We start from the raw sequence: 23,810 nt of genomic DNA on the forward strand, positions 1-23,810 counted from the left end.
CGCATTTAGTTATTCATTTTATTTATTTATTTATTTATTTTGTGGGCCCACTTCCCGTGACCTCAAACTTCCTTTAATCAGGGGTCACGGAGTTCACTTCCTCCTCTGTCTCCACTGTAAGTGTGGCATGCTATTGTCAGCGTCGCAAACATTTGACTGGAGCTCTCTGAATCGATCGTTTGAAACCGTTAGCCACTGGTGAGTCGTCAAGGTTCCCATTGTTTAAACCATATACTGTCCGTGTAATTGCTCACTAAGAGTCATTATTGAACTCAACCCGTTCACTAATCCATCTGGAAAACGCTGTGGATTTCCCGTTGGGCCGCGCATGGAAGCAAAGCTCTGACCACTCGGTTCCAAGGTAAACGATGATTTTTGTTTAAAATAAGACAGCCGAATTGTAGATGATATTTTAGTTTAATTACTCACTCATGTAGTTTAGAGCGTTATTCTTGTTTTGAACAGTTATGTCACTTTTTTGATTGACGCTACAACGGCTATGAGGTTTGGTTATCATTGACACATTTATGTGAATGTAGCTACTTATTTAATGAATGAATGAGTATTGCGCACTTATTGAAACACTTGAGTCTTACTCTGCTTGAGTAGTTTGAAATTTAATATTGAATGTTTTTGATGAATTATAAAAGGTGCATTTTGACTTTGATTTTGATTTTTGACTTTGACTGTGAATATTAACATGGAACTGGGGTACTAGGTTAAGGTGGTTTGGTTACTCTTGTAACTTTGATTTATTAAAGACAATTAATGGATTAAATAATTAATTCTGCTGCTGCTAATGTTTAAGCATACATTGATTTTATTTTTGATACTGAATTGGTTACTTCAAATGGAATAATTATGTGTATTTTTGGCCTTTTTAGGTCACTTTTTTTTTTTGGACCAACTTTGGATTTTCTTCTCATGGACCTTGATCCATTCATCTCAACTTACATGGCGAGCTAGATCAACGAACCGGTAGGACAAAGTCTCACACCTACCGATCTGGACAAACCTTTTTGGATTAAAAGGATATGAACTGAACGTTTTTTCCTTGAGAACTTTATTGTGAACAACAGAACATTTGAGTTATTGTGGGTAATCCATTTTTTGAATATTGGAATGTTGTATTGTTTGTTTTTTTGTAAAGATTTCTCTGAATACAGACACTCAAACTGCACTACTGTCTCGTCCATTCACTCACAATCCAGGCTCCTTTCAAGAACAGACTTCTGTTGCCGCTATTGTAGCCGTAGTCAACCGCCTAGCCCATATGCGTTACATGTGTGGCGAGCTAGCCAGGAGACTGTTATTGTGAATGTTTTTGTGTCTGTGTGTACTTACCGATGTGTTACACTTAAGAAAAAAAGGGTGAGTTGAAATATGGATCCCTTTGAGGAACTTGGTATCAATGTTGCTCATTCTGTTATCATTACTGGTGTAACAAACACTCAAGCAGAAAATGAGATTATTGATCATTTACGTAGTTACGGTGAACTTAAAACATCGTTTACTGTTACAGAACGTTAAAGTCCATTTAACAAAAACCTGGCCGTCGAATTTATTAACGCTGCTGCCTTGGCACAGCTAAAACCGCATTTGCCATATACTTACACATCTCGTGTAGCTGCAGACGTTGAATTTGTTGTTTCATTACTTTCAAGTGAGCGTGCTGCCACAGTCACAGTGGGGACTACCCCATCCCCTGACTACCTCCAAGTGCTGAGACGTCTTTCACAGCAGAGTGGCCAATCCTTTGACAACGTCTTGAAGGGAGTCTTTGACCAAATAAGTGCACATTTGGGAATAGCGGCTACTGGAGAGGAGTATGAAGAGGAAGACACTGTTGAGGTACTTTCCTCACAGCAAGCAGGTCATTCCTCCACTGACCAGCAAGAACCTCAATCCCAGCCAAACCCACCTGTAAATCTGGGACCGAGAATTTCGCTCTCTGGAAATGACTTGAACCCCCCTGAGGTACAAAGAGTTGTAGTTGAGCATATTGTGCGCAGAGATGATGTAAATATTCAACCTCTGTCTTCACTCCAACTATGCACCTTCTCAGGGAAGCTTCCAAAACCACAACACGAAGCAGATTATGATTCCTGGAAGTCTCAAATTGAACTTTTGAATGCAGATCCAAGCCTTGCACCATTACATATCACAAGACGCATTCTGGAAAGTTTACTTCCCCCAGCTGCTGACCTGGTGAAGAGTTTGGGACCTAATGCATTGCCTGCTACTTTTCTGCATGTTCTTGATTCTTAGAGGGTCCTTTTCCTCTCCCTACACCAGATCTTGTTAGTAGTGGAAGAAACGGTTGTATTAAGCAGCTGGGCAGATATATATATCACTATATCTCATAAGAGAGACGCACTGGCTCTGTGATAGATCAAACTCCATATTCTCCCATCAGTAACAACATGACTCAGGTAAGCACATTTCCACAGAGTATTCTGTGGCAGGTTAAATAATCACAGACAGGGAATCTCCTGAATCTCCTTCCTCACCTGGGTTAATCAGATTAATGAAAATTCATCAACAATCAATACTCAGTAAAATGTACCAACAGTTGGTTGCACAGTATTCATGTTAAATGACGTTTCGACCCATCATTGAACTGCAGTGGGTATCAGACTGGTCCACTACAAATCTACTGAGCCCTCTGACAGGAGACACTAATCTCTAACCCTTCAGACACATGGAACGAAAAAGTCTGGCGCCTTGACACTTGATCTTTAAAAAAAAATCCAGCCCTTCTAAAAAAGTAGTTGAAGAGGTCCGATGTAGCCTGTCTGATCATTTCATACGGGTCAAATTAAATGGTTGGATGGGCATCTCTTTTTAGCTTAAAGTGTTCATTATCAACTCCATTTTAACAGAAAGAACACAGAACGCTTCAGTTCTTCCATTTACTCTACGCAGAGAACTGACAGCACACCAACAAATCAGATATTAGAAGTCCCAAACCAAACTATCTTACATTACTGTCTCTTCACATGGTGAGGTGTAGCGCTTTGCTGACTCAGCTTAATGATAATTACAGCTGCATCATCTGGCATCACCTCAGCTGTACATCATTAGAGGACAAAAACGACAATCAACAAAACAACCGATCAGAGTCATAGAACAGTCGTCCCACCATTTCAATCAGTCCTTTTTATATAACTGTACTTATAGTGCAAGAAGTCATCTTTTACTGTCTTCTAGTTCTGCGAAGCTAAATAAAGTGACACCAGGAGAGTCACTGAGTGTGTTTGTCATTCAGGTCTCTGGATTCAGCTGCTCAGAGAGCTCTGTGCTGTTTTCAGGAGCTGCAGGTCAGAAACAAACATCCCATATTGAACTTTTAGAAACAATAAATACAGGAAACAGTGTTGAAAAGGTTCATCTGCACAATAATGTGAAACATTTGTTAATCTAAAACATGAAATGTGAGTCAGATCAGCTGAAATAGAACCAAAGTAAGTTTTACTTAACAGATGGAGGGCTAATGGCTGAAATCAAAACAAAAGACAAATCATTTCAGTCACAGTTGTAAATGCCAGATTATCTTTAGTCACTTTATTCCTCTCTTCTACTCACTCAAACTGAGTATCTGTTTATACTCAGTCTGTTTAGTGCTGACTGTATTTACTTTCTCTGATGCTGGTTTTAATTTTGCAACCTGAATAAAAAAATCAAAGACTGAAATCAAAGTAGTGAAATCTTTCCTTTTTCTCTCTCACCTTTCTTCTTTTTGTAAACAATGAATCCAGCAGCACCGATGAGAATGAGAGCAAGAACAACCACTGCAGCAGTGACGGGGACGGTCATGTCACTGGGCTTCACTGTTGAATACAATAATAGTTTATTTTTACTGTTTTTGTTTTTTTCAACATGAATTCCCATGCACTCCCCTTCAGCACCCTCTGATCTCATTCTTACCCCCGTTGGTCCTGATCCAATCTTTCTCCAGTTTGGTGATGATGTCCTCCTTTACACCAGAGAGCTGAAACACACAGTCGTACCTCGTCCAGTCTTCAGGTGTGACTGATGAAAGGTTCAGGTCAACACTCATCTGGAAGGTTCCATCGTGGTTGGGGAGGATCTCTCCGTGGTCCACCTCCTCATGAAGCTCCTCTCCATCTTTCCTCCAGACGAGTGAGGCTCTGTGAGGGTAGAAACCTGTAGCGTGGCAGCTGACTGGAGAGGAGGGAGTCTTCTGGAGGAGAGACACTGAGGGAAGCTCTGGAGAGTAAAGAGAGAGAGATTAAAGAGGAGAGAGAGGAAAAGAAACAAGGTAAAAGAAAGATGAAGAAATTAAATTTGGAATCAATAACAGAAGGTGTGAAAGTGCTTCCAAGCAAATGTTGAACAAATGTATTGGATACATTTTGTTCCTCAAGAAACATCTGCAAACCTTTTAAAATATAAAAAATGATGCATCATATACTTCCTTTTTTACTTGCTAGCAGGCTTCGTCTGCACTGACTATTTTGTTACAATACTATGTTTCTTGGCACATCACTGCTGCAAACTGTTGATCAGGGGAACAGTGTGAAACCAGCAGCATGATGTGAATCATGTTGCCCATGTGCTTGTGACAGTTTGTAATAGCGTCGGCCGACTAAACATTGACTTTTAAAAAAACAGAAGGACAGTGTTGATGGTGGCCAAGTAATGTGATCCATGTATCCAGACCACAGTGTAATAATGACAGGGTACATAACAACACATCTGCTACACAGCCTCCACATGATCTGTTTAATCGCATCACAGTCTGAGCTTTGATGGTGAGTAATGTCACCCAAAGATGTCTGTGATTGGTCAGGACTAAAACAAATGTAAACACTACCGAAAAAGGTGATGTCAGACAGGTTGGATTAATAATACAATTAAAACTGCAAGCAGTGATGAACGGGCCCTTGACCCACGTACGTCAGGCTGTGGCGCCGTCAGAGGGCATGTGCATCCAACCTAAATAGGATACATGTCAGGCAAAACACAACAGTGAAATTTGCAGTGTATTCCTGTGTCCAGTGGATGGCGCTATGGATATGAGACAGTATTGATGCATCGTCATATTCAGGGCGAAACTCTGTACATGTGTGACGAATTTGTTGTAGATTGGAAATTGTACGTTTGAAAAATGAAAATGGCCACAGGCAATCGAAGATGGCTGACTTCCTGTTGCAGCAAAAATTCCACAAAATTAATTCCTGTCTAAATCGATGAGACCTATGACTCCTGCAAATTTCATGCACTATAGATATGACACATTATTGAGGGCAGTTGTGGCATCAAATTAAACTACTCCTGAGTTTGAACCTACGTGTCAAATTTGGTGAGTCTGCGAACATCCTAGAGTACTCTAAACAGTGTCGGAAAAATGAAAATCGCCGAACACCATTCAAGATGGCTGACTTCCTGTTGCAGCAAAAATTCCAACAAAACAAATTCCTGCCTGAATCGATGAGACCTATAAGTCCTGTGAATTTCATGACGACCAAAATGGTTTTCGCTCAAATTTTCCCACGTTAGATGGTGCTATGGAGTCCCCTGGCCACACCCACCCACAATCATGTGGAATTATAACATTTACACCAGATGTGACGTTGGTGCCGAGTTTCGTGAGTTTTGGGGCATGTGCAGGCCTCCAAAAAGCCGCCTAAAATCGCGTAAGAAAAACAATCCTTACAGATACAATAGGTCCTCGCACTGACAAGCGCTCGGGCCCTAATGACAGTTCAGTCTGAGCAGCCTATATGAAGATCATTGTGTCTAATAAACTACATCACGTCAGGTGATTCTACCTGTTTTCAGCAGAGAGCTCCTCCCATAGTCCACAAACTTCTTCAGCTGCTCTGGATAAATCTGAGTAACAGCAGTCTTAAAGAATTCCCTAAAATCTTCATTGGCGTCCCATATCGGTTTGGCGGTGACAGCCTCAGGTCTTAGAGGGATCCATGTAAATGTATTTGGATCCAATGCCAAGAGGTCTTCTGCATCATAACCAAACTCAGCGAAACCTTTGACCTCTCCAGTCTCATCATCCCACTCACAGCCATCCACCATCTGTAAAACATGGACACCTGAGACAGAGACAGAGACTGTAATTAACACTGATTCACAGATGATTCATCAAATTTTCAATGGTTTGTGTTTAACAGCTTCAACGACAACTTCCTGTTTCTTTGCAAATCATCAATATTCACTGTGCTGCCACGGCTACGCTATTCAACGAAAACTCAAGCCTTTGATAACTTTTCATTTCATTCAATTTTCATTGCAAAGAAGTTAAGATTGCCTTGACAAAATTTGAAGTCGATTGGTTTAACGCTCTAGGCGGAGTTTGTTAAACAACAACACGTACAATGAGCACTAAATTCAGAATGGCTGATTTTCTGTTGGGTTTAGTCATCGCAACAACTGACTTTTTTGTAGGTCAACGTGCGATACAGATGTGTACCAGATTTCATGGATCTACGTGAAACTCGCTGCTGGGGCTGCTCTCTGCAGTTTCATGAGTTTTTGTGAACATTTAGCCCTTCAAAAATCGATTTACTTGGGGTAAAGAAATAAAGAGACATAATTCCTTGCATTTCACGAGGGTCCTCACACGGTTTGTGCTTGGTCCCTAACTAGCAGCTGATTAATGTTGACATGATGAATGACAGGTAGTGGCTGGACCACTGAAGACAAACTGATATGATGGTTTGCTTTACATGAATCTCTATTTCAGGTTATGTGTAAAATGATGTTAGAGTTTGAACTGATTGGTATCTTGAGGCCCTGGGTCACTTTACAACTAAGATGCAGAACAGTAAAAAGTTAAACAGGCTGTAACATGTTACATACTATACCTTCACTTTGGTTGTAGAGATGCATCAAACTGTTAGTGAAGGCTTTGAAGTTTGGCAACAAATGGAGACATTCTTGTTTGTACCACTCCAACCGCTCAGGATACTTTATGAAGAATGATTTAGCAATGTCTTGTTTTACTTCCAGCCTTTTGTTGCTGTCACAGGACCCCATGAGAAGTTCATCTACTTCTGCTGTTTTCACAAGTTCTGGGAGGTTTGGGACTCCAGTTGATGCAGTTATGAAATGTTTCAGGGAGTGTAGCACTGCAGGACAAACAAAGGAGCTTATAAATAACACCAATATATTATAACTAATATGATTAAGTGTGTGTGTTTGCTGTGAAGGAGCAAAATGCAAAAGTTTTAAATGTAATGTGCAGGACAAACAGCCTCCATTCATTATGAATACACACTCAGAAATATGATGAAATCAGTACGATTCAGTTAAAACAGTCTGATCAAGTTGAAACACAAGTGAAATTAAACTTGGAGCAAAAGAGTCGAGTGGACTGTGAAGTTTAAAGAGTTTAAAGATTTAAAATGTGATCTTACCTGGTGATGAAACGTGACAGAAGAGAAGCAACAACAAAAACGTTCTCATCTTGATTTGATGAAGACGAGTGAGTGAAGCACCGAGCTGGATCAGCTGTTTGCTGTTATTTTACCCTCGCAGAGGGAAGAGAGAGTGTTTCTGTCCTGAGAATAAAAATAGTCCAGACCGCCTACAAGTGATCCAGTCCTCACCAACACCCTCCACATACAGTAAAGTATTAACAGTGAATAAATATTAACTGGGAAAATGCCTTATCTTCAAATAGACCTGATCAGCTTTCCAGGGAACTCCCTCACTTAGTCATTCAAACAACTATAGTGATAAAACAAAACAAAAAAGACTGAAAGAATTTGTTTTGTCTGAGCCTGTCTTTGAGTTCAAGTGAGCGACACTTAATGGTAAGACTTGAATTAATGCTGGTATCTTTTAAAGTGAATTAGTTATAAATCACCCTCATAAATAAACCATACATCAATAATTGTCTAATCTTATGCATTAACCATGATGATAAAGATACAGAAAAATAGAAATTCATGACAAAACATAGCATCCTGTCAATATTCAGATGATATGGGGGCTTTTACAAGCAACTGGAATCAGATCTGCCCTGAATGAGCTGCATATTTTTTAAATTTGGGAAAAACTTGAGCACCCGGAGAAAACCCACACAGACACGGGGAGAATGAGCAACTTCACACGGACAGAAAGAGGACCGAAAAAACCCAGTACCCTCTGCTGTGAAGCCACAGTGTTAACCCCTGAGCCACCGTGCTGCCCTCTGAAGATCTATGTGGGTTTTCATAGCACAACTCCCCAGAGGCTCAGAAAATCCTGCTAAAGAAACCCTACACAGAACTTCACTTTACACATCCCTAATCCTCATCAGCGCAGGTAACACTGCAGCTGAAGGTCTTCATCCATGAGAAGATGAGTCGGAAGCAATTCTTATTCTTTGCTTCACATTGGTGACTTTATTATGTTATACAGTAAAACAAGACCATCGTCCCCACATGAGGACATCTTTTTTTTCTTCCAAAATCTACTTCCTGTTCAAAGAAAACATTAAAACACCTTTAATGTGAAAAATACCATTAGACTTTATTAATGCAAGAGCAACAGGCAATATGCAGAACAGTAATGAATGAAATGAGATTATTATAACCACAAGGAGAACTTAGTAAATACAAATTAGAGGACAAAACCCATTAACATAAATATCAGTGGTAAGAAATAAATACATTAATGACAATTTAGTCTTGAAATAGTAAAACAGTAATTAAAACCCAGAAAGTACAAAAGAACGATAACAAGTGATGTCATATATGTTAAGAAGAAACATTTTAAAAACAGACAGCAGGTGAACAATGTCTCCACACAGCAAACGCTACTATTAAGTACTGAACTTCCCTTTTAGCTCTACAGTTTTAGGGATTACATTCACCCTCATGTACCAGCAACATGTCATCAGTGATTTTGTCCCTTCTTTATAGCTCCACAGTTTGGAGCCCATTGATTTAATCTACAACTGAACCAAAGCAGATAGAAATACCACAGAGCACATATATTTTACAAAGGTTTCAGTTTGGACAGAACCAGTCAAACTTGGATTCCTTAAAGTAACCAGTGTGTATGAAATATTTCTTATATCCACTTGAAAGGGAATCAGGCTATACAATACAATTGTCACGGCCCTGTTTGTAATACTGTATATAATACCACTAAACACCCGTTAGATGGCAGCAAAAGACATGTATGAAATAGAGGCTGAGAGTTTCACAGCTGCCCGACCCAAAGCACTGGTATCTGATGACCTGGGAATGAGACTCAACAATCAACTATGTTTGTCCAGAATCACGTACTGCATGTTTAACTAAAGGCTCTGAAAACACATTTCCTCACTCATCTTGTCAATAAAAGTAATGAACACAATACTTTCTGCCACAGTTAGACCAGTCCTGGTTATTTCACATGAGAGATTTCTGTTGGCTTTTTTTTCAGTGCTTTTCTCGCCGTTTGAAGTGGGCAGAGCTCTAATGGGTGAAAAAACGTGATTATATGTATTTTTTCAATTTACCCTTCAGGTGTTACCTCTGTATATGTGATTTCATTATTGTTGAATGTTGCTCGTATATTTAATGTTTTTTTTACTCCCAACCCAAATCACAACTGTGAATGAACATGTTTCATCATGTATTTCACTTTGAGTCTCTCAGTTTTCTACTTCATTTTTGCTTCAATTTGTTTCACTTTCTTTCTAAACTGATCCTCTGACCACCTTGGAGGCAAAGAATTACAGCTTTGCTCTGACAGGCTGAAGCTTCTGAGTGCAACACCACTTTCATAAATACAAATCTCAGGTCTGTAACAATCTGTCAGATGTAATGTGGGTGCTAACTACAAACAAAAGTCATTACGTCATAACAATGTTGTGTGTTGAAAACTTGCATGTTAAAGTAAACGTGTATACAACGCTGTGATCTGACCCTCTCTCTGAAGTTACATAGTGCAGAAACAAGTGACAGAGACACCATTCACCCTGTTACAAGACACTGTACCATCAAAATGATTTTGAAGCTGAAAAAGTTACATAATGTTGCTTAAACTGTCAGAAGGCTCCTTTAACAGAGATACTGGCTCGCTGTCTGATCTCTAACTTCAATGCTAAGCTAATGTAACCCGCATTTAGTTATTCATTTAATTAATTAATTAATTTATTTTGGATTTCCTGTTGGGCCGCGCATGGAAGCAAAGCTCTGACCACTCGGTTCGAAGGTAAACGATGATTTTTGTTTAAAATAAGACAGCCGAATTGTAGATGATATTTTAGTTTAATTACTCGCTCATGTAGTTTAGAGCGTTATTCTTGTTTTGAACAGTTATGTCACTTTTTTGATTGACGCTACAACTGCTATGAGGTTTGGTCATCATTGACACATTTATGTGAACGTAGCTACGTATTTAATGAATGAATGAGTATTGCACAATTATTGAAACACTTGAGTCTTACTCTGCTTGAGTAGTTTGAAATTTAATATTGAATGTTTTTGATGAATTATAAAAGGTGCATTTTGACTTTGATTTTGATTTTTGAGTTTGACTGTGAATATTAACATGGTACTGGGGTACTAGGTTAAGGTGGTTTGGTTACTATTGTAACTTTGATTTATTAAAGACAATTAATTAATTAAATAATTAATTCTGCTGCTGCTAATGTTTAAGCATACATTGATTTTATTTTTGATACTGACTTGGTTATTTCAAATGGAATACTTATGTGTATTTTTGGCCTTTTTAGGTCAGGTTTTTCTTTTGGACCAACTTTGGATTTTCTTGTCATGGACCTTGATCCATTCATCTCAACTTACATGGCGAGCTAGATCAACGAACCGGTAGGACAAAGTCTAACACCTACCGATCTGGACAAACCTTTTTGGATTAAAAAGATATGAACTGAACGTTTTTTCCTTGAGACCTTTATTGTGAACAACAGAACATTTGATTTATTGTGGGTAATCCATTTTTTGAATATTGGAATGGTGTATTGTTTGTATTGGTTGTTTTTTTGTAAATATTTCTCTGAATACAGACACTCAAACTGCACTACTGTCTCATCCATTCATTCACAATCCAGGCTCCTTTAAAGAACAGACTTCTGTTGCTGCTATTGTAGCCGAAGTCAACCGCCTAGCCCATATGCGTTACATGTGTGGCGAGCTAGCCAGGAGACTGTTATTGTGTCTGTGTGTTCTTACCAATGTGTTACACTTAAGAAAAAAAGGGTGAGTTGAAATATGGATCCCTTTGAGGAACTTGGCATCAATGTTGCTCATTCTGTTATCATTACTGGTGTAACAAACACTCAGCAGAAAATGAGATTATGGATCATTTACATAGTTACGCTGAACTTAAAACATCATTTACTGTTACAGAACGGGAAAGTCTATTTTACAAAAACCTGGCCGTCGAATTTATTAACGCTGCTGCCTTGGCACAGCTAAAACCGCATTTGCCATATACTTACACATCTCGTGTAGCTGCAGACGTTGAATTTGTTGTTTCAATACTTTCAAGTGAGCGCGCTGCCACAGTCACAGTGGGGACTACCCCATCCCCTGACTACCTCCAAGTGCTGAGACATCTTTCCCAGCAGAGTGGCCAATCCTTTGACAACGTCTTGAAGGGAGTCTTTGATCAAATAAGTGCACATTTGGGAATAGCGGCTACTGGAGAGGAGTATGAAGAGGAAGACACTGTTGTGGTACTTTCGTCACAGCAAGCAGGTCATTCCTCCACTGACCAGCAAGAACCTCAATCCTAGCCAAACCCACCTGTAAATCTGGGACCGAGAATTTCGCTCTCTGGAAATGACTTGAACCCCCCTGAGGTACAAAGAGTTGTAGTTGAGCAAATTGTGCGCAGAGATGATGTAAATATTCAACCTCTGTCTTCACTCCGACTACGCACCTTTTCAGGGAAGCTTCCAAAACCACAACATGAAGCAGATTATGATTCCTGCAAGTCTCAAATTGAACTTTTGAATGCAGATCCAAGCCTTGCACCATTACATATCACAAGATGCATTCTGGAAAGTTTACTTCCCCCAGCTGCTGACCTGGTGAAGAGTTTGGGACCTAATGTATTGCCTGCTACTTTTCTGCATGTTCTTGATTCTCAGAGGGTCCTTTTCCTCTCCCTACACCAGATCTTGTTAGTAGTGGAAGAAACGGTTGTATTAAGCAGCTGGGCAGATATATATATCACCATATCTCATAAGAGAGACGCACTGGCTCTGTGATAGATCAAACTCCATATTCTCCCATCAGTAACAACATGACTCAGGTAAGCACATTTCCACAGAGTATTCTGTGGCAGGTTAAATAATCACAGACAGGGAATCTCCTGAATCTGCTTCCTCACCTGAGTTAATCAGATTAATGAAAATTCATCAACAATCAATACTCAGTAAAATGTACCAACAGTTGGTTGCACAGTATTCATGTTAAATGACCTTTTGACCCATCATTGAACTGCAGTGGGTATCAGACTGGTCCACTACAAATCTACTGAGCCCTCTGACAGGAGACACTATTCTCTAACCCTTCAGACACATGGAACGAAAAAGTCTGGCGCCTTGACACTTGATTTTTTTTTAAAAATCCAGTCCTTCTAAAAAAGTAGTTGAAGAGGTCCGATGTAGCCTGTCTGATCATTTCATACGGGTCAAATGAAACGGTTGGACGGGCATCTCTTTTTAGCTTAAATTGTTATTATCAACTCCTTTTTAACAGAAAGAACACAGAACGCTTCAGTTCTTCCATTTACTCTACGCAGACAACTGACAGCACACCAACAAATCAGGTATTAGAAGCCCCAAAACCAAACTATCTTACATTACTGTCTCTTCACATGGTGGGGTGTAGCGCTTTGCTGACTCTCTGTTACTTAATGTTAATTAGAACTGCATCATCTGGCATCACCTCAGCTGTACATCATTAGAGGACAAAAACGACAATCAATAAAACAACCGATCAGAGTCATAGAACAGTCGTCCCACCTTGTCAATCAGTCCTTCTTATATAATTGTACTAATAGTGCAAGAAGCTATCTTTTACTGTCTTTTAGTTCTGCAAAGCTAAATAAAGTGTCACCAGGAGAGTCACTGAGTGTGTTTGTCATTCAGGTCTCTGGATTCACTCGCTCAGAGAGCTCTGTGCTGTTGTCAGGAGCTGCAGGTCAGAAACAAACATCCCATATTGAACTTTTAGAAACAATAAATACAGGAAACAGTGTTGAAAAGGTTAATCTGCACAATAATGTCAAACATTTTTTAATCTAAAACATGAAGTGTGAGTCAGATCAGCTGAAATAGAACCAAAGTAAGTTTTACTTACAAGATGGAGGGCTAATGGCTGAAATCAAAACAAAAGACAAATCATTTCAGTCACAGTTGTAAATGCCTGATTATCTTTAGTCACTTTATTCCTCTCTTCTACTCACTCAAACTGAGTATCTGTTTATACTCAGTCTGTTTAGCGCTGACTGTATTTACTTTCTCTGATGCTGGTTTTAATTTTGCAACTTGAATTTAAAAAAATCAACTCAAAGACTGAAATCAAAGTAGTGAAATCTTTCCTTTTTCTCTCTCACCTTTCTTCTTTTTGTAAACGATGAATCCAGCAGCACCGATGAGAATGAGAGCAAGAACAACCACTGCAGCAGTGACGGGGACGGTCATGTCACTGGGCTTCACTGTTGAATACAATAATAGTTTATTTTTTACTATTTTTGTTTTCTTCCAAAATGAATTCCCATGCACTCCCCTTCAGCACCCTCTGATCTCACTCTTACCCCAGTTGGTCCTGATCCGATCTTTCTCCAGTTTGGTGATGATGTCCTCCTTCACACCAGAGAACTGAAACACACAGTCGTACCTCGTCCAGTCTTCAGGTGTGACTGATGAAAGGTTCAGGTCAACACTCATCTGGAAGGTTCCATCGTGGTTGGGGAGGATCTCTCCGTGGTCCACCTCCTCATGAAGCTCCTCTCCATCTTTCCTCCAGACGAGTGCGGCTCTGTGAGGGTAGAAACCTGTAGCGTGGCAGCTGACTGGAGAGGAGGGAGTCTTCTGGAGGAGAGACACTGAGGGAAGCTCTGGAGAGAGTTCAATGAACCGATTTCTAGTTTGAAACACTGAGACTGAGCAAACTTACTTCACTCATGCTAAGTGTACACTGGCTATCATAGTCTGAGCATCGATGGAAAGAAATTTCAGAACAGCCAAAATGTCATTGTGTACTGATTGGTTAGGACAACATCGAATCTTACAGCTACAGAAAATAAACAGAGAAAACAATGTAATGTCAGACTGACTGCAGTGATAACACAACAGCAGTTCAGTCTGAGCAGACTGTATGAACATGATTGTGTCCATTAAACTACATCAGGTCATGTGATTCTACCTGTTCTCAGCAGAAAGCTCCTCCCAGGGCTGGACTGGCCATCTGGCATACCGGGCAATGCCCGGTGGGCCGATGCACATATTTGGGCCGGCCCAGTACTGTCATAATTAAAAAAAAAAAAAAAAAAAAAGGATATAGTTTTTTATCGACCGCAACGGTATCTGAGACACTAAACGTGGCCCATTGGTTGATTTTCTTGAAGGACATTGGGCTAGTCCAATGAAATCTCTCAGCTCTCGTTGGCCCGCCCCTCCCCTCCCTCTTGATCATTTGTCCTGACTGGAGGTGGAGGGAGTGTGGTGGATGTCGAGATGGACGGAAAAAAACAAAAACGAAAGGGGGGAGCAGAAAAGCTAAGGGAAAAAAAAAAAAAAAATACTGAAAGAGGACGCAGCAAAATGTGCGAAAATTACAAACATGTTTGCTACCACAAGCTCGGCGGTTGTCGTCGGGTCGGCCCGGTCGGGTCCAGCAGTCCCAGACCCGGCGCCGGGGGCGAGCGCACAGGTGGTTGACGGAGAGGTAGCGGAGGAGGAGAAGGAGGGAGAGGAGGAGGATGATGATGACGAGAGAGACGTGACCCAGCAGCAGCAGGGACAGATTGAGGTCAGAGAGGCCACTGAAATGTTAGGAGAATCAACGTGGCATCAACAATGAAAATGTTATTGGATGTGTACACTAAACAGTATCTGGGGAATTTGTAGGCTTATATGCAAATGGTCAACCTAGGAAATTATATACATATATAATAATATATAATATATTAATTTTATTAAGTCAGTCTTAAAACATACGTGTGTGTGTGTGTGTGTGTGTGTTTAGGTGTGTGTGTGTGTGTGAGTGTGTGTGTGTGTGTGTGTGTGTGTGTGTGTGTGTGTGTGTGTGTGTTTATGTATACTGCCTTTATAGCCTTTGTTGTCAAATAATGCTTTGAGTAGATTTGGTGTCCAACTTACAGTGTTATTTATTTTAGCTTGCCATAAAGTTATAGTTTGCAGGTGTTGCAGGTTACAATTAGGCCTATTATTATCACATAATATTAGTGAAACATTTCTTTGCTGAAATGGATGATTAATCATTGGTAAACAGAGAAGAAACACTAGTGACACATCTCTGCCTCTCTCTCTTTCTCTGTGTTTAGTCAAGCCATGCTGTTGAAATGGGAGTGGAGGAGACAGTTTAGTACATATGTAAGCACACGCCAGCACACGCCATCCATATATCATGTAAATAACCATGGTGGGCCGCCAGGGACCAAAATGCCCGGGCCATTTTTTGGTCCCAGTCCAGCCCTGGCTCCTCCCATAATCCAAATACATCTTCAGCCACTCAGGGAAAATCACTGTGAGGTCATACTGATTTAATTTCATTCTAGCTTTGTCAGCATCCCATCTCAGTTTGGTGATGACAGCCTCTGGTTTTAGAGCGATCCATGTCTCTGTCCTCAGGTCGATTGATAGGAAGTCTTCTCCATCATAACCAAACTGATTATAACCAATAACCTCTCCGGTCTCATCATCCCACTCACAGCCATCCATCTTCTGTAAAATGTGGACACCTGAGACAGAGACAGAGAGAGAAACACCTCACCTCATCACTTTAAGGTTTAAGATGCCAACAATGAACAGTGATGCAGCATCCCTGGTTTGAATCCAAACTATTATAGAGAGGACTAACCTAAAAACAGTTTTCTCTAGTTGTGTAGTATAATAGTTATATTCGGTGTGTTAAAAAAAAGTCAAGTCGAGCGTCAGTTGTGTGAGGCTTTGACTGGTGAAGAGATTCACCTACCTGTGTGCAGGGAAGGAGTTGAGTAAGGGGAGGACATATATGCTGGGTGTGTCCTGTATGTTTCTCTGTGTGAGACCATGCTGCCACATGTTAGTTTGTTTGAACTTATTCTGCCAACATGTTCCTGATACGCTGTTGTTGTATCCTTTAAGTTATGTGTACATGCATCCAGATGACGTATTGTTTATATCTTTTAAGTGATGTTTAAATGCAGCCAGTATTTATAATGTGTATCTGCCTTCCCACCAGACCGTGGTGTATTATCTGGAGTTGTATGATTCCTACTTCCTCTCCTGTGAGAAGCTTAACCCTGTAAATATGGCTCATGGTGTATATTTAGATGAACAATCATTGTGTGTTGTTATTGTGTATTTACTTTTTGTTTTGAATAACAGAATCACAGTGAAGGATTACAGAAGACTCATTCTTCGTGGATGCATTAATAATGTAAGCTACCTTTGTTCTCATGCACTTTTTGTGTTACTTAGTTTTGGCATGTATTCACATATATTGATCTATATTTGCTGTTGTACAGAAATCATCCATCCTGTCATTCATCCATCCATCTGATGGAGCATTCCCAACTCAATAAATGATTTAAAGGTTCTTGGATCCTCGTGTTTCAATGTACAATGTTACAATGTTCAATGCACACCAATCAGATGTTCTGTGGTCCAGTCATCCCCTGAAGCAGTATTAGTCAGTAAAGTATTCAGTCTTTTTCACTGTGCATGATGAAAACTTTCTTTCAGCCCAGGGAGGCTGATAACATCAATTCCAAATATTTCTGATACAAATCTCACTAAATTATTTTTATAATTATAAAGAACAGTTCATGAAGTAAAAGGTGAAATATAACATCGTACATACTGTACCTCCACTTTGGTTGAAGCGCTGCATCAAAGTATTGATTTCGGCTTTGAAAAAAATTGGCTCCCGCACAAAACAATCCCAACTGTAACGCTCTAACTGGTGAGGATCATTTTCCAACAATTTTTTCACCCAGTCATATTTTGGTTCGATTATCTTTTTGCTGCTGTCGCAGTTGCCCAACAGATTTTCATCAACCACTACAGCTCCAACAAACTCTGGGAAGTTTGGGAGTCCAGAAGAGCCAGTGGAGATAAACTTCAGGGAGTGTTTCACTGCAGGACAGAAGAGGTTCACACATTCAGTATAAATACACACATCATCATCACACTCATCATAAATATGATGTCATGGTAACACTTAAGGTTATGGCCTGCCATCTACAGCATGAATCTTCTTATCTAACTTACCTATTCTATCATTACAGGGTTCAGTACGGCCCACCAACTACTGAGAAGCATTTTGGTGTTTGGACAGACTTTAAAGAGAAGTTACACTCAAAGTACTTTTAACTATCAAGTACCCCTTCTAATATGAACGTGAGCATCCTTTATGGCTGCAACATATTGATATTACACCGTTACTATGATAAGAGACTATATGTCATCTTAGATTGTGGATATTGTTATATCATGATATAAGTGTTGTCTTTTCCTGGTTTTAAAGGCAACATTACTTGATGTCATTTTCTGAACTTACCAGACTGTTCTACTTGTTCTAATACTTGTCTTCACCCACAGCGTCATTATATCCACATTACTGGTGATTATTGATCACAAATCTCATTGTGTTTATTTTTCTCAAATATTGTTGCAATATTGATATCAAGGCACTTAGTGAAATATACAGTGATACTTCATTTTGTTGTCCAGTCCTCACATTAATGTGCTTTTGAGGACATTTTTTTAAATATCAAGATATATATTGTGTAGTAAAACAGCCTACAAATATCTTGGCCTTTTGTTGCTCTCACAGGACCCCGTGAGAAGTTCATCAACGTCTAGTGTTGCCACAAGTTCTGGGAGGTTTGGGATTACAGTTGATACAGTTATGAACAACTTCAGTGAGTGTAGCACTGCAGGACAAACAAAGGAGCTTATAAATAACACTAATCATAAATATGATGCTAAGTGAAAATATAAATATGATATGAAGTGTGTGTGTTTGCTGCGAAGGAACAAAATGCAAAAGTTTTAAATGTAATGTGCAGGACAAACAGCCTCCATTCAGTATGAATACACACTCAGAAATATGATGAAATCAGTATGATTCACTTAAAACAGCAACACCCCTCACATACAGTAAGGAGTATTGTATTGTATTATTCACTGTTAAGTGTTAACAGTGAATAATACAGTTAGTTTGGCAAAGTCCTTCTCTTAAAACAGACCCGACCACAGAGCCCGGGGATCAGTTTCTCCAGTGAAATCTCTGACTTTGTTTTGCACATAACTATGGTGATAACAAAAAACCCAAAGAAAACAGGACTAAACAGATGCGAGTCAGAGATTGAATCAGACTAAAGAATTTGATTTGTCTGAGCCTGTCTTTGAGTTCAAGTGAGGGACACTTGATGGTAAGACTTACATTCATGCTGGCATCTTTTAAAAGTGAATTAGTTATAAATCACCCTCAGGACTGAACCATACATCAATAATTGCCTAATTTTACACATTAACCATGATGATAAAGATATCAGATATTTTAGAGACACCTCAATTTTGCACAAATCATGTTTAAGGAAAGTTATCTTACCTGAAGATGCAAAGTGCCTTGAGAGAAACAAGAGAATGAAGATCTTCATGTTCTGATGAGAAGTAAGTTTCATGCACTTAACAGCTGAGTTGAGTCAGTGGAGTTGAGTCTTCATGGTGTGACTAAAGGGAGGAGGTGTTTTCCATTTGGATTGGAGGTCGACTGATTAATCGGTTTGGCCGATTAATCCGTGCCGATAGGACGTTTTACAAACTATCCGAATCGGCGGAACTTGGCTCCGATAGTGTCCGATGGCTGCAGTTTTTTTCCACAGCGCCATAAACTGCTTCTTCCCTGCGCTGCTCTCTGTCTCTCTCTCTAAAAAAAAAAAAAGCTCCCTGTCGCTCTGATCACTGAGGGGCGGGGCTGCTCTTCACACAGAGAGAGCATGGGAGAGAGAGAGACGGGCGTATGCAGCGGCAGCAGAGAGAGGAGAGAAGTTAAGAAGATAACTCGAGACGACGACACGTGTTATTGTAAGTGCAATAAAACCTTTACGAGTTGAAAGTCAACAAACATCAACAAGCATAAACGTGCATCACATTTCAGCATAAACAGCGACATTTCCACCGGCATGTTTTAGCCTACATGACCGCAGTGCTTGTTAAGCTAACAATTAACAGCTTGTTAAGAACACGCTAAAATGAAAGCTGTCTGTGTGTAGTCTGTTCATCTTAGTTTGCCATGAATCTTAAAATTTGGTAATTTCTTGTAAACTTTAGCTGCTGGCTGAGACAAACCAGCCCCCCCCCCCCCCCCCCTCGATTTGTTTCCACATATTACTGAGTTTATATAGTGACTTTGCTGTTGTAAACTTTACTGTTGCTGCAGTGAAAACAATATGTAGTTATATTTGAAATATAAATGAATTCCTGTTCTGAATTTATTCTTTTAAAAAAAGACAATTAAAAAAACAAACCATTCTTTAGTATTGATAAAGAACAGGACTGTTAAGAGTATGGATAAGATAAAGATAAAATCCTAACATACCATCCCTATAGCTGGTTAGTGGTTACAGCCTGACTATGGGAGGATGAGAAAATCACAGTTCAAATCCTTTCACTATACGCCTTGTTTAACCAGTGTTATTTTGTGATTATTATTTTTTAAGGCACACAGTGCCATCACTCACAAAAATGTGAAGGATCACTTAATTTCCCCCCATATTAAAGTGCAACTTAAATCATCCATGTAGATTTTAATAGATATTGAATACATACAAGTTTAAATTAAATATATTAATATTATATAATATTAATTATATATTAATCACATATAATAACATATAGCTAATAGCTATATGTTATTATTTAAAAAAAATCTATTAATATATTTTTATCCATTAGCTATATTGAATTAATTTACATGAGTGATATCGGCCGATTAATCGGCTATCGGCTTTTTCCTGCTCCAAACTATCGTTATTATATCGGCCTTTAAAAATCCACTATCAGTCGACCTCTAATTTGGATAACAAGCCTCCTTCCTTCCCTCACTGTGTCTTTAGCTCCCCCCAGCGGGGATGAGAGGTTTAGACGGATAAAACTTCTTCAGAAGGTTTTCCTGTGGTCTTTGGTCTTTGTAAAGTCAATATAAATTGAAGTTCTTCTACTCAAATAATGTATAGATATAGATAGAGGTGTTAAACATTATTTGATGGCAGTTCAACTTCATGAAGGACAACTTAACACATTAATGTACGTGTGTCTGAACTTTGTCTTTATTACGCCACCCTTCAGTTGTTGCATGAGATCAGCTGAATTAACTGAGTGAGTTCAGAATGGAAACTGGCTGGTAGAAAAGCTTTTCTTTAAAATGTAAAAGAAATAATGGTTTGTCTTATTTTTTTTAATATTACCTGACATTTTGTTACCTGTATGCATTCAAAATCTGCCTCACTCCACAGTGAACAGTCACATTTTTCACTTTATGTTGACAGAGTTTCATAATATCAAACAGCCTAACAGTGAAACAGAGAAGCATCAGTGCCGGTTTGGACTGGCCCGGCTTTGTCTTTGACAGGTACAGTATCAAAACACAATGTAAATCTGTTTCAGTGGCTGAGGAGGACTTTAACACTGGACCAGTGTCAAACTGTAAAAACAGGCTTTTTCACTTTCAAGTCCAGACAAACTTTACATTGGATATATCAACTTATATTCTAACACAGACGGACTTCACTTTGATGAACTCATCTGAACATATTTTAACACAGCTCTGGTCTTATAGCATCATACACCTACAGCGACTCACTGCCTTTGTTTGAATTGATGTAATATTATTTACTTTCTTTTTGAAGAATTGTGTTAAGAGAACTGTTTCATAAAGAGGAGCGGTCTCAGAGGAGTAAACACACCTGAGATAATTATCTTTTTAAAATGTGTTTTTGTCCCTTTTGTTGCAACACATTTAATCATATAAAGAACTAAATTTCTATACTGTATAAAGACATTTTCTATTGTAGCCCTCTCACTCAACTCTGTTTTATGATTTTCATGAATACTCCTTTTATGTATCAGACTGCATGGGAGTGAATTGATGAGAGCTTCTAAAATTTAAGGATTTAGCAATAATAAACCGTTTTAATGTTAAGTTATGTTATGTTAATTGTTTTGAATCACTTCATAACCAAGAAATACAGTCACATGAGGAACCTTCTACATAGTAACAGCCCGGGGTTTGTGTAGTGTTTCAGTCGGTACCAGTGATGGCGGCAGCTGGAGCTCATATAGAAATCCACCTTGAAACCGCAGGTCAGGATACTCACCCGAACCACGGAAAAGCGGTCCAGCAGTTTCCTCCAAAACCTCTTCCCAGAGGCAGCGACGTGACCACAGACCCGTCCAGAGGCTCGGTCCTGTCCCGAGGCTCGGTCCTGTCCCGAGGCTCGGTCCGTCACCGACTCCTCCATCCTGCAGCAGCCGCGGCAACGTCCAATGTCCAACCTCGTCCGCGGCGTCTCCTGATTAGCAGCTAGCGATGCTAACAGCTAGCGACAGTCCCATCGCGGCCTTCAGCTTGCGCCAGTAACGAGCCGTCACTTCTACAACACGCTCAGTTACACTCTTAACAAAATAAGCAAACACTCGCATAAACTCCCGCTTGATGACGGTAAATAACACTTTTCCATGAAGTTATTTGACAGTTTGCTCGGACTTAACGTCTTTCCGCTTCTCTCCGCAGCTCTTTCTCTCCTCGTTTCCCTCGCTTTCCCTCCAGTCCCGCCCCTCTAACAATCCGTCAGGTTAATCCCCAATAACACAGAAAATGATTGACAGCTGCCCAAACAAATGAGAACCCGAGTCACAGAAACCTGATGCGTTCAAAGGCCTTTCAAAATATAGGACATTCTGGTGTCATTCACCATATTAACCATACAAACATTAACAGCAGCAATACATTTAAAGGCCCACATCAGAACACTTTACCAGCCGAAATAAATGTAATAAACCCATATAAACAGTATTATATAGTAACATTTAATCATTTTCTCTCAGGGTACCTCTGTATTTACGTCATTTCTATTATTGTTGTATGTTGCTTGTACATTTAATTTGTGTTAACCGTCAGCTCAAATCACTACTGTGAATAAACATGTTTCAACATGTATCTCACTCTGAGTCTCTCAGTCTCAGTTTGTTTCTCTTTCTTTCTAAACGTATCTTATGACCTCCTCAGAGGTGAAGCGTTACAGGACATCAGTCAGTCAACTTTTTAGTTGTCAGAAGGCTCCTTTAACAGAGATACTGGCTCTCTGTTTAATCTCTAACTTCAGTGTTCATGCTAAGCTAAGCTAACCTTGTCTGGGAGTTAACTCTGCTCAGAGTTAACACTGATATCAAGCTTCTCATTCAAATCCTCTGTGAGAATACTGAATGTTCAGGTAATATACTGAAGTTTCGTCACAAATGAGCATGTGGACCAAACTTTTTAAAATGTGAGGGTTTTATTGAAAAGACAAACATCAGCACAAAAAGAAAGAACAATACATTTGAGTTTAACATTCATTCATGTTCATTAATGTAAAGGAATTTACATGTTTAGTCTCATAAGTTCATAGTTGTAAATTTGCCATTCCTCACCACCCTGATCAACTCCTCCCTCACTTCAAGCTTCATTCCAGCTCCTTTCAAGACAGCTACAGTAAAGCCACTCCTAAAGAAACCCACCCTAGACTCAGCTGACATCCGAAACTACAGACCCGTATCTCTTCTTTCATTCCTCTCTAAAACCCTGGAACGTGCAGTCTACAACCAACTGTCCTCCTATCTTTCACAAAACAACTTCCTTGACCCCAATCAGTCAGGCTTCAGGACTGCTCACTCCACTGAGACGGCCCTCCTCACAGTGACCGAGTCGCTCAGTGCCGCCAAAGCCTCATTCCACTCGTCAGTCCTCATTCTCCTCGACTTATCTTCTGTGTTTGACACATTTAACCGCCAAATCCTCCTCTCCACTCTGGCTGAACTTGGCATCGCTGACTCTGCTCTCACCTGGATCACATCATACCTGACAAATCGCACCTTTCACGTCATATGCAATGGCTCCTTGTCCAAACCCTGCTGGAAACTGGTGTCCCTCAAGGCTCAGTACTAGGACCACTTCTGTTTTCACTATCCACTAGATCACTAGGCTTTGCAATCACATCACATGGATTCTCATAACACTGTTATGCAGACGACACCCAACTGTTCCTCTCTTTTCCCCCATCCTCCGACACCCACATTGCAACGCGTATCTCAGAATGTCTGGCAGACATCTCCGCTTGGACAACTGCTCATAACCTCAAGCTCAATCTTCATAAAACTGAACTTCTCTTCATCCCCGGGAAAGACTGCCCTCGCATGGACCTGTCAGTCACTGTCGAGGACGTCACAGTACCGCCTTTATCAACTGAGAGGAACCTGGGTGTAATCCTCGACAACAGACTATCCTGCACCCCCAACATCACTGCTGTGGCCCGATCATGCAGATTTGCCCTCTACAACATCTGCAGGATCCGGTCTTTCCTCACAAAGGACGCAAGCGCTGGTCATC

General features: G+C 39.9%; 2 protein-coding genes across 2 annotated transcripts; both read right to left on the reverse strand.

The window, feature by feature from the left end:
* Window positions 1-3,264: 3,264 nt before the first annotated feature.
* On the reverse strand, window positions 3,265-6,870 carry LOC140994126 (major histocompatibility complex class I-related gene protein-like). Its single transcript, XM_073463698.1, has 5 exons — window positions 6,846-6,870; window positions 5,796-6,074; window positions 3,928-4,230; window positions 3,723-3,830; window positions 3,265-3,323 (listed from the first exon to the last, which is right to left on the reverse strand). The coding sequence occupies exons 1-5, from the start codon at window positions 6,868-6,870 to the stop codon at window positions 3,265-3,267; spliced, it is 774 nt and encodes a 257-aa protein (XP_073319799.1).
* Window positions 6,871-13,009: 6,139 nt separating this feature from the next.
* Window positions 13,010-18,822, reverse strand: LOC140993459 (major histocompatibility complex class I-related gene protein-like). The gene is made up of 8 exons (XM_073462897.1): window positions 18,774-18,822; window positions 17,024-17,293; window positions 15,650-15,915; window positions 14,358-14,370; window positions 13,747-14,049; window positions 13,546-13,647; window positions 13,290-13,307; window positions 13,010-13,124 (listed from the first exon to the last, which is right to left on the reverse strand). Exons 1-8 carry the CDS (start codon window positions 18,820-18,822, stop codon window positions 13,075-13,077), a joined length of 1,071 nt encoding a protein of 356 aa, XP_073318998.1. The 3' UTR covers window positions 13,010-13,074.
* Window positions 18,823-23,810: the final 4,988 nt, after the last annotated feature.

Source organism: Pagrus major, chromosome 3, assembly GCF_040436345.1.
Source record: "Pagrus major chromosome 3, Pma_NU_1.0".
NCBI lineage: Eukaryota > Metazoa > Chordata > Actinopteri > Spariformes > Sparidae > Pagrus > Pagrus major.